Source organism: Crassostrea angulata, chromosome 1 (genome assembly GCF_025612915.1).
Source record: "Crassostrea angulata isolate pt1a10 chromosome 1, ASM2561291v2, whole genome shotgun sequence".
NCBI classification, from domain to species: domain Eukaryota; kingdom Metazoa; phylum Mollusca; class Bivalvia; order Ostreida; family Ostreidae; genus Magallana; species Magallana angulata.
The window spans coordinates 40,850,753-40,862,654 of record NC_069111.1 but is presented as its reverse complement, the minus strand read 5'-3'; the positions used below and the strand labels follow the sequence as shown (position 1 = coordinate 40,862,654).

Sequence of the window (11,902 nt, the reverse complement as noted above, 5' to 3'; positions counted from 1 at the left end):
TCTATTTTACTACAGAGATGGGTCGTTTTTGTAACACGTATATGACAGACAGAAGACCCCCCCCCCCCCCCTTTCCAGAGGCAATAATAAAGCGAGAGAGCCGACGAACGACTTGCTGTTAACCGAACGCCTCCCTTGTCATAAATGTCGAATGTCGATTCAGTCGAAGGTTTACGGATGCAATTTGAGAAATAACAGCTGAAAAGAATGGCAGAGGACTCTGTAGTTCGTTTTCTTAAAGAGGACTTGCCTAAATGTGCATTTCCTATGTTTGAAGATATACGAAGACAGGGGAAGCTCTGTGATGTCACGTTAAAGGTGAGGAGTGTTGTCCCGCCATCTATCATTACACGAAATGAAAAAAGAGACACATTGTGAACTTGTTTAGTATTGTATATTTTATTGACACCCGATTCCAGAGTTGTCCATACACCCACTTTTCTTTTCGAGATTATGCTGTATTAACATGTTGATTTTTTTCTACTTAATTATGAAGACCCAGCCTTTGGATTGAAAACCAAATGCAGGTTTTCTGGAAATCAAGTCTTTAAATTGAAGTGGTTCACTTCGATATAAACTATACTCTATCCCAAATTATCATCGATTCACCTTTTTCAAAATTACTTGATGATCATAATAACCTCAGGGTTGAAACGATGTTTATTCAAAAGTATGAAACATTTCCAAGATTTCTTATTTGAAACGCCTCTAGCTTATCAGGTTTCAATACACGGCTAAAAATAAAAGAATCTACAGGGTTTTTGCATTGTAAAGCACCCAGATGATCATTTGAAAAATTGTGCAAGGTACTCCATGTGACTTCTGCATGGAGAAAATATGTCAATATTTTCCATTATAAATCTCCATATGAAATTTGTTTTTGTTTCTGTGATTTTTTTCGAGTAAAAAATGATAATATATCAGTAAAGATATTTTGGATGTTTTCCCTTTCATCGATTTCAATTGTATACAGCATTACTTCTTTCACAGGTATGCCTTTATTTTTATTCAAATCATCCAGATGTAACAGATTTAAACAATATTAACTTAATTGAGACAGACTAAAATAATAACTTATATTTTGTGTACTGGTATAAATATCATGAAGAGATAATCAAATCATTTAAAGAGTATTTAATGTCAAAGGCTCCTCAAGCCATGTTTAATCAATAGATCAGCCATACATTGATACACCGCATGGAGTAGAGCCAGAGAATGTTAAAGTCAATATAGCTGCAGGGCATGTAACAGATGTGTTACAGTTAAGGAAGTAACTAATGACGTGTGAAATTGTACTAAATTTAAGACATTTCGACTACGAAAGATATTGTTCTCATAATTAAACTACAGTTAACAAATCATAAGGCCAAATAAATCACTAAATATAAGGTTTGTGTATGTAAAAAGCCAATTGAAAGCATAAATGTAATATGTACTGGTAACTGTCAAACTGAATTAGAGTGCAGTTCAGGTATATACTGTGGAATCATTCGATTTCGTGATGGCTCAATTTTTTGTGGAATTCGTGGGTGCAAATAATAAATAGTTAATAAATTAGTGTTAAAAAGTCACATTTCCTTTTGTAAGTATAAGAGAATACACAAAATTACATCTCCACAAACCTGTAAAATTTAATCAATCCACGAAAATTGGCCCCCATGAATTTAATGATTCAACAGTATTACATATACCTACTTGAGTAAATGGGGAGATTTATAGATATATCAGTATGTTTAAGAAACAAATTCACGATTTGAACTTAAAATGTTTTAGTTTTTCAAATTTATTGTTCTCTATGATTATAAAAGGTATTTCTAAAAACATGGCAAAAAGAATTATGAGCACTGTTGTAAGTTGAGACTTGACAACTGAATGAACTGACGTCCAATTTCTAATGGGCCATTTAATATACCTTACAACCTATTTAAGCATTTGAAACAATAGAAATGAAAAATATAATTGTCAATATTTTATCTGCTTCTTCGAAGTGAATCAGAAATGGTAATATAGCCACATGGTCTAAAAATATTGACTGAAGATATATAGGGCAAATTGCTAAAAACCTGGTAATTCATCAGTCTTGCTTTCCTTCTGTCACAAACCTTGATCATTGATTCTTTTAATCTTTACATTGTCATTAATTGACATTAACCTTAATGGTCAAAGTCAAAAGAAAGATAAACTTGATTATACCATTGTCAAGTGATGGTGTAAATAATGATGGACCAGACCGGGATTGAAACTTGCACCCCGAAATCTTTAGTCAGGTGCTCTACCACTTGAGTTACATTGTATCTGGTGATACAGATCAGAGCAGTCTGAAATGTCACAGATAATATTGAGTGTGGGCATAGGAGTCATAAGGTCTCGTTCTTTACCAGTATATGTTGTAACTCAACATTATATGCTTACAGTGTGTATACACGGTTGGTTTTGATGAATTATTGAGAGTGTTTTTCTTCACTCTTGCCATTACTAGTTTGTACTTTTGTTTTCAAAGGTTGGAGAGAGAAAATTCACAGCACATAGGATTGTGCTAGCTGCCAGTATTCCATATTTTCATGCTATGTTTACCCATGACATGGTGGAATCCAAACAAAATGAAATTACAATGCAGGGCATTGACCCAAGGTATTCAGACAGAGTGCTAAAAAGTTGTATAAGGTTTTACTATTTCTCTCTCTCTCTCTCTCTCTCTCTCTCTCTCTCTCTCTCTCTCTACACAAAGGAATTCCTTTGGATATAATGTTTTACTTGGGACAATGTCAGAAAATTGCATGTTTTTGTATTTGAATTGCTGTATTTTAGTGCGCTGGAGGCATTGGTGAATTTTGCATACAATGGCAGTGTAGAGATTGACTCTAACAATGTCCAGTCACTGTTGGTTGGAGCCAGCTTCCTACATTTACAGTCTGTCAAAGAGGCATGTTGTGACTTTCTCAAAAAGAGGTATACGTATCTTGCATAACTTTTGAATTGATCAGTAATATTCATTAGAAAAAGCATAATAATGAATTTCAGAAAAGTAATGATAGTCAATACTTGTATGTCTTATTTCATCTATCAATATTTTGATGTTATTATTAATTAACTGGGTACCAATTGTTTATCTGTACAACTCAACAATTGCAAAATGTATACAATAGTTTTAAGCATGTACTGTATATTAAAGGTCTTGTTTGTTTCAGTCTACATCCAACAAATGTTCTTGGAATCCGATCGTTTGGGGACCAGTTTATGTGCCAGTCATTAGTGGAATATGCAAATAAATACATCCAGAAACATTTCAAAGATGTTATGGCGACTGATGAATTTCTAAATCTCAACAAATCTGAGCTAATGGAGATTATATCTCGAGATGAGCTCAATGTACAATCAGAGGAACAGGTGAGCTACAAATATGTACAGCCAGAGTTTTGAATAATATAATGATTTCCTTCATTGTAATTTATTATTTAAAAAATATATATAAAACTTGATCATTTGTAGGTGTTAACCACTTGTGAATCAGAAAATATCTGCAGAATTGAAGATTTGTATTATTAAAATTAAAGTCATATTTTACTGTTTTGTATTTGTAGGTTTTTGAAGCCCTTTTAACTTGGATTAAAAGAGACAAAGAGATAAGGGAGTTAGCCATGCCCGAGTTGATGGTGAAAGTCAGGCTGCCTTTACTGACTCCTCAGTATTTATCTGATCGAGTCGCTACAGAGGACCTCGTGAAAAATTGTCTCAAATGCAGGTAATTGTGTAGTACATGAAATACATGCAATTTCAGATCTTTGGAATGAGTGTAGAATTAGAGTTCATAGGCATTTATGTACAACTTAAGAACAGATTGAATACAAATTTGCATGTTTTGACAGAGATTTGTTGGATGAAGCTAAGGACTACCATCTGATGCCAGAGAGGCGTTCATTGATGCAGACCTTCAAGATTCGTCCCAGGTGTTGTACTGATGTACCTGGCTTGATCTATGCAGTAGGGGGCCTGACATCATCAGGTGAGTAAAAGACCAGTTCAGGGACTCAATATTCACTCTGTACATTGTTTGCAGTTCGCAAATTTTTTTCAGGAGTTAGTATAGTGGATGCTGTTTAGTAAGATTGAGTAAAAGTTGTATTTATTGGTGTTAGAATTTTTTTATTACATGTTTTGATGATGAATTAAGGTACCAGTATATTTGGTTATTATTTTATATTTGAATCACTTATGTGTATTTTGTGTCTTGTTATCATCAGGGGATTCAATGAGCACTGTTGAGTGTTACGACCCCATTACAAACATTTGGAACTCGGCTGAAGATATGAAAACAGTGCGAAGCAGGGTGGGCGTAGCTGTACTGAATGGTAAACAATAACTAACAATGTTCATACCAGTTGTCTAGCTAATGAGTTTGGTAATTTTAATCAAACTATAACTTTTAAGGTATTTTCACTGTTAAAAGCATGTGCGCAGAGAGAGAGAGAGAGAGAGAGAGAGAGAGAGAGAGAGAGAGAGAATAATTTGTATGCTCAATCAGGTTTTCCTACATGTACATGAATGTAGAAAACATTTGGACATGTACATTGTACATTCATGTTGAACTTATTTAAAAAAAAAAAAATAAGTTCAACATGAATGTACAAATGTCAATGTACATGTACACATGTTGTGCTGTATATTTATAGGGAGGCTGTATGCAATAGGTGGATTCGATGGAGAGGAAAGGTTGAGTACAGTGGAAGTGTTTCATCAGGGTAACAAGAAATGGAAGAAAGTAGCATCAATGAATTGCAAGAGAAGGTAAGAGTTGTGAGAATTTTATGTGTTATAACTCTCATTTTCCCAGGATATTGTTTTGGTTGCGTACCGGTATGTCAATGAACACTAAAACAATCTTTGATAGAGATTACTTGATAATTACATTTATTAATAATATATATAATTTATAAACCAATTTTTTATTATAGACTTATAAATTGGTTTGGATTGTGTTTTAGTGCTCTTGGAGCTGTTGCAATAAACAGAAAGCTGTATGTTTGTGGAGGATATGACGGAGTATCCTCCCTTAAGACAGTGGAGGTGTATGATCCAGAGAAAGATGTGTAAGTAATGTACAGGGGTGCGGGAATGGGGGGGGGGATGGTTTGCTATTATGCATTTCACTCTACCATACAGCAAACCGTATTCGTTTGATGTTTAGGAAACCTGACTAAAAGATTGACATGTTAATAGTGAATAATTTAGTGAAACAGCAGGGTTCGACACTAACCTTAGTCCGTTAGTCACAGACTAATAGATTTTCATATGGACTAACAAAATTTCTGTCGAGTCAGTCCGGTTGGACTAATAAAAAGTTTTGCTAAAAAAATGTGTAAATTAACGATGTGTGATTGTCGACATTTTAATGGAAAACCCTGACTATATTTTTATTATCTAGCATATGATACATTGCAGTGATTATAGAGTTACCGAGCGAAAACAACAGAGGTATGCAGGATATTATGGGTGACTTAATTATTTCTTTGCCGTAAGGGGATGTCCGAGAAAATAGGTGACAAGCACACGTGTTCACAACAACAGCTTCGATAGGGACGCTTATGTGTTTTAAAAATATAAAGGTCTCAAAACGAATCTCCTGCGAGTTGTTTAATTTAAATGAATTGTTTTACTTTAAATAACTTATGATAAATTGCTTATTATTTTAAACAGATTTTTAAAGAACTTAGATAATGAAAAGAACAAGGTAGCTCATAGCCTGGATCTAATTTGCATAGATCTATTTATAACATCTATAATGGCGGCATACACCAAAGAATACGCAGCTCATTGCTATGTACTGCATAGCACAATACAACTAAACAAGTGCAACACCTGTAAGAAAAACATTATAGTGTATATTATGCACCCCTTTCTTACAAATTCTATTTAAAAACTCCGTACTATATATAAGGCAAATACGGTAATGCATTTTAATTTATTTTTGACGGGCACATAAAATTGCCTACGGACTAGTTAAAATAAACAGGCATTAGTCCGGCTGGACTAATGCATAAAAAAGTTAGTGTCGAACCCTGAACAGTTAATGAACTAAATTACATCCTAACAAAAAACCTTAAAGTTTTGGACAAGCCACACAATTGGCTCCTGTGAATATAAATGATTTTAAAGTATAGTTGTATCACAAATTTGTTACACTGAAATGAAGAAGAGGTTTTCTATTGCTGACCTTTCTGTAGTCACAGAATTGAATAAAAAATTAAAAATTTTTTTTAGCATGAATTATCAGGTATTTGTTGATAATTGGTTAAAAATATTAATGAAACTGAGGAAATGGAATTCTGTTCAATTATCATTCCATGTACAGGTAGCGGTGTGTGATTTACTTCAGAATACGCTTGGGAAACATTATTCACATGGATTCTATCTGCTTGATTTTAACAGGTGGACTCTTCTTTCCAATATGTTGAAGCACAGGAGTGCAGCTGGAGTGGCATTTTTGGATGGAGAGATATATGCCTGTGGTGGACATGATGGACTTTCTATATTTGATTCTGTAAGATCTTACATGACTTGCTTTATATTATTGCATGCGTCGAATCATTGTGGAAATCATGATGATTTATAACTTTGATCATGACCAATTAAATTTAAACCAGTATGGTACACTTTTATAAAAAAAAAAAGAATATTTGGAGTCTAATGAAATGGAAAGTATTATTGCTTTGACTGTGAACAGTGAAATTGAAATCAGTGTAATATGTTCTACTTTTACAATAAATGATGAATAAAGTTGATGAATTTATTTATCAAATAAATAATTAGCAAATTAACAAATTCGGTAATAAATTGAAGCTTTTAACCCTCCTAAAATTGTAAAAGAAATTTTTAAAAATCCATTTTTTAGCCACTCTTTAGCCACTTTTTTCTTATAAATGAATTGTGTGTATTCTTATAATAACAGGTCAACATTAATTTTTATATTTCTTTGCTCCTCTTTATCAAATAATATTGATGATCAAAATTTCATATCAGATATTGGTATAGATGATATTAAAAATATCACTTTCTACTGAATATATTTACATTTACATTGTACATGTATTAGAGCTTCTTTTTTACAGCATTTTTCATAAGTTTGGATTTTTTTAAAAATTTCAAATATAGTAGATTTTTAAAATGAAAATTGGATGTGCATGCAAACAGATAAATCAATAACTGCTGGAAATTTTCAAATGCTAAAGATGTTGTCACAAATATTCATTTTAGATTCATAAATGTCGAGTCATATATTTACAAGTCACAAAAAGCATTGAAATGAATTTGAATGCAATTATGGAAGGGCCTTCTCCTTCATTCATGTATCCGTCAACTTCTTACATTGTATATTTATAAAGGTGGAGAAGTACAACACCGCCACAAACACCTGGAGTTATGTCACTCCCATGTTAACAAAGCGCTGTCGACTAGGAGTTGTCTCCCTCAACGGTAAACTGTATGCAGCAGGTGGATACGATGGCTCGGTATTCCTCAACACAGTGGAGTGTTACGACCCCGTGAAGGATTGTTGGACCTACATCACCTCTATGAGGGTCAGGCGTAGCAGGGTAGCCCTAGTGGCTACCTATGGCAAACTGTACGCAATTGGGGGCTACGACGGACTGGCTAATCTGAACTCTGTAGAGATGTACGACCCCGAGAAAGACACTTGGAAGTTTGTGCAGAGCATGTGTGCACATGAGGGAGGGGTGGGTGTGGGGGTGGTACCTGTCGAAGTTGACCTTGATGGGTGAGGATGTTGAAAGGTGTGATGGTTGTATGGTCTTGTCTCTTGTCAAAATGTGTTGAATGTATGAAGATTCTGTTTTAGATGCAAGGGAGTTTTGCAGGCTCTTTTGTGGATTTAAGTGACTGTATGAGGATTTCGTGTTGTACAGTGTGTGATTGAAATGTGTTGAGAAATATGTGTATATAGCATATACTTATCCTTCAAATACAAAACCTAGTATACTGGCTGTGATAGATAAAAAAGCAGTTTTGATAAATACTGTGAGTAATTTTTTGAAAATAGATCTCTACTAGTTTTGAATCAAGAAGCTATGATCGTACTGTCCCAACGCAAAGTTGGTTTTTATTAAAGTTTGCATTCCTTTAACCAATTGACTTCAATTACTTGAAGCTATAGGAGGAGGGACACTTTATTAAAAGTGTACGTATCCCATGTTTTCTTTGTGAGAAGACCTGTTATAAGATCTTCTGATATTAAAAGCTACGCATGTATGGAATAATACTTTGAGGTCAAGATATTGAATACTCAGTCTACTTTTTGCATATTTGGTAGAAGGTTTATTGGTTTTGAAATGGGCATACATTCTGTTGTGATTGGGTTGAATTTATTTGTAAAAATGATGGTATTTTAACTTGGAAAATACTTCTGCAAAGGAAAGAAAAAAAATCGTTGTTGAAACACTTTATTTTTTGTTTGCATTTGTTTTTTGCATTGATTTCTATGTTGTAGTTTAGTTATTTTATATTGTTTTCATTATTGTGCAATATTAATATCAATTCAGACCATGCCATCATGTTTGTTTTTTTGATTATCACAAGAATGTAAAATTGTTTGATCTATATAGATCACCATAATAATGGACAAGCTTTCAGTTTCTCCAGAACTTTTCATTATTTCAATCAATCAGTCCTAGTATTCAGTGTACATGTACCAATGCCTTGTCAAGCCAAGCTTCCGTAACTATAACTTTTGTTGCGACTGTTTGGTGTACCTCTCTGGTTTTCAGATTTTTGGCTGCCATTTTGTCATGTTGTAAATTTTGAATTTACCAGGTAAATTTTGTATTTACTGCTACCCATTAAATTCAAAATTTACAACCTGACAATTTCACAACTTTTGCATTCCAAGCAGGCTAGCAGTAGCGTTTCTGAAACAAATCTAGTTTTAAATCCTGTTTTCCACTTTCTCAAATTTTCTAGTCAAATCAGATATTTGATGTGTACATAAGTTTTTGAAACATTTATATTTCATAGCATTCATTAAGTGGGATTTAATATCTCGAAATCCTGTTATGATTTTTCAACTCATTTGTGTTTTTCTTTCTAACTCAATTACTTTTTGTTCTTTTATATTGTACTATTATTGTGTTCACTAATAAAATTTTTACAATTTGAAATTTTCTTTGGCGTATTGAACAGAAGACTCACCTAAGAATAACTTTTTATAGCTGTTTATTAAGAAGAAAGAAAAAAATATGACGTAAAAAACGTTGCCGAACTACATATATTTCATTTTGTTGGAGTAAAATTGTACATCGGACTGAAGAAAACTGATTTCATAAAGAGCACGTCTATTCTAATCATTACAACTGATACATTATTAAAAAATATATATTTTAAAAAACTACATTTATTTTGTAATATTGCACATGCAATTTCATCAGGGAAGAAGTGCGTTCATTTCCTTTGATGAAACAATTTGCGAGGAAGGATTGTCAGTGTCATCCACATACACTCTCTCATACCGTTTTAAGGTTTGTCTGATTGACTGCAATGTGGCTTTTAAATCCACGTCATCAGCAACTTCTTCCGAAACATTTATCTCTAAATCAGAAAAAATATATCATTTACTTTACTGCTGTTAACATAAAATTCTTCTTTAATTAAAGGTCACATATAGCATTTGAACAACGCACTTAGTTGTGACTAAAGTGGCTCAATGGCTAAAGCAACTGCGTTTTTGGGGTTGTGGGTTCGATACCACCAAAACTTAGGCAATAATTTTTGTTCTTATCCCCGATACCACCAAAACTTAGGCAATAATTTTTGTTCTTATCCCATGTGAAAATATTTAAAACTGAATATAGTTAGAAATTGTCCTTTTGCAAACTTTAATTTATTTTTCACATTATCAAACAGATTTCATTGAAAAAAAAAATTAAATTTGAAATTGTATTTTACGACTGAACTAAATGGCTTTTTTGATAATAAAGACGTTATCTGTGTCCCCAGAGAAAAGAATCCACGATATAACACAGACTTACTATTTTGATTCTTCCTTCTCGGTATGTAGAACAGCTGTAAGAACTCTCTGAATGTCTTTTTCAGGACCTTTATCATTCCAAACATAACTGCGTGCTTGGCGGTCTCTAGTCTGACTTCTTTGATGCTGCTATTTAATATCGACATAAAAATTGTCAGCATAAACATGATTACAATGACAACATATGCCATATAGAAGAACTCGGCCGTAGTTGGAGAGGCTTCGACCAGTGTCCGAAGCTTGTTTCTTCCGATGAAAGTGTTGACCAGACTCACACAGGTTTTAAACATGGATTTGTAACCAACCAGTTTTGAACCAAAGAGAAGGTACGCAAAGGACACAAAAGCAAAGAACAACGTGATCAGTAGCGTTCCGAAGGTCAACAGTTCCTTGCCGGCTCTACTTATGACGGCCGTAATTTCTGTGAACCTTTTGTTATATCCAAGGATTTTTAAGATCTTCAAAGTGGATAGAAAAACAAGAACCGCCAAAAGTACATTGAAAACAGTATCCCAAACTACGATATGTCCATAATTAATGAATCGGTTCGCGCCAGTCGATTTGTCCTCATAAAACATGTTGATAGCTGTATTCGTATCTTCCATCCTTATTATGAATGCTGCTATTGCAGAATAAGCTACAATGATACTTAAGCAATCCACGATGTTCCATGGCATTTTTATCCATGCAGACCACCCAAAGACACTGAAATTCCAAATTACATTAAAAGGCAGATATATGTAATACACAATACATGTTGCATAGCAGAGCAATGCCATGGAATTGAGTGATGACAAACTTAATACTGGTTTGAACGCATGTATATTACTCCATGTTAACACGCTGCCTAGTTCTGTAAATTCTACGAGAAGAATGACATATCCAAACAAGTTCACATTAGGGTTAAACAAAGTGAATTCCAAACTAACCGCTCTTGACTGACGATTAATCCAATCATACCGCAGAAGTTCTTCTAGTAAGAGATGAGCATTTTCTCTGTTTCTTACAAATTTAAGAATATACCCACCCCCACCGTAAGAATTGTATTCTCCTTTGATGTTCATGCCCCAGATGTCGCTAGCGTCCACATATGTCCAAGAATCCGAAGTGTAGTATTTGTATTTGTAAACATACCCACCGCAGGATACCTTGTTGTATTCCTGCCAGCCAAGACAGTATGCATTTCTGTCTTCTTCAGCTTTGATGTATGAATCTACACAAGTGTACGGCCAGGTCAGCTTATGGTAGGAGCATGTGCCTAGATAGTAAAGGAATCAATATTAATTACCACGCACCCCATCCAGCTTCAACATGTCTACCAACAATTTTAAACCTTATTAAATTCGTTTGAAATATAATGCCCACCCTCATATAATATAACATCTAGATCTTTAATCTGCTGTAGATATTGAAGGTATAAATGACATAACTGGCATAGTATTCAATCATAATAATACAGTCTTAATTTTTAAATGATCACACACATACATAAGAATTAAATAAACGTTTTTGAATGGAAATCGGATCTTAATCTTACTCTCTTTCATTCGAACTTGTCGCATACGAGCAGGCCCAACACGAATGCCGGACATATCCTTAAACCATTGACGTTCCAAGGCCCTCAGAGATCCCCCAGCGTAGTTTTCCACGGGATAAAACGCCGGTATAAACGTTTTATTCATCCAGTCATAAAAAGCTCGTGTGTTGTTGATCTACAAAGGGGCACCATGACATTCTAAATAAAAGTTGTATTGTAGTGTCAATATAGAAATAATTTTATTGAAAAAACAAACATACATGTGAGTAGTGCCTGTGCATAGCGTTTAATATTTTCTTACTGCGGGAGCAACAATTTGCGATTCAAACATG

At 34.0% G+C, this 11,902-nt stretch overlaps 2 protein-coding genes across 2 annotated transcripts; one reads left to right on the top strand and one right to left on the bottom strand.

The window, feature by feature from the left end:
- Window positions 1-123: 123 nt before the first annotated feature.
- Window positions 124-9,167, top strand: LOC128169819 (kelch-like protein 18). The gene is made up of 11 exons (XM_052835881.1): window positions 124-318; window positions 2,501-2,631; window positions 2,809-2,949; window positions 3,189-3,387; window positions 3,582-3,742; window positions 3,867-4,003; window positions 4,242-4,349; window positions 4,671-4,785; window positions 4,983-5,087; window positions 6,427-6,538; window positions 7,380-9,167. Exons 1-11 carry the CDS (start codon window positions 208-210, stop codon window positions 7,773-7,775), a joined length of 1,716 nt encoding a protein of 571 aa, XP_052691841.1. The 5' UTR covers window positions 124-207; the 3' UTR covers window positions 7,776-9,167.
- A 263-nt stretch (window positions 9,168-9,430) lies between these two features.
- LOC128192461 (polycystic kidney disease 2-like 2 protein) lies at window positions 9,431-11,715 on the bottom strand. The gene is made up of 4 exons (XM_052865151.1): window positions 11,571-11,715; window positions 10,963-11,291; window positions 10,035-10,491; window positions 9,431-9,594 (listed from the first exon to the last, which is right to left on the bottom strand). The coding sequence occupies exons 1-4, from the start codon at window positions 11,713-11,715 to the stop codon at window positions 9,431-9,433; spliced, it is 1,095 nt and encodes a 364-aa protein (XP_052721111.1).
- Window positions 11,716-11,902: the final 187 nt, after the last annotated feature.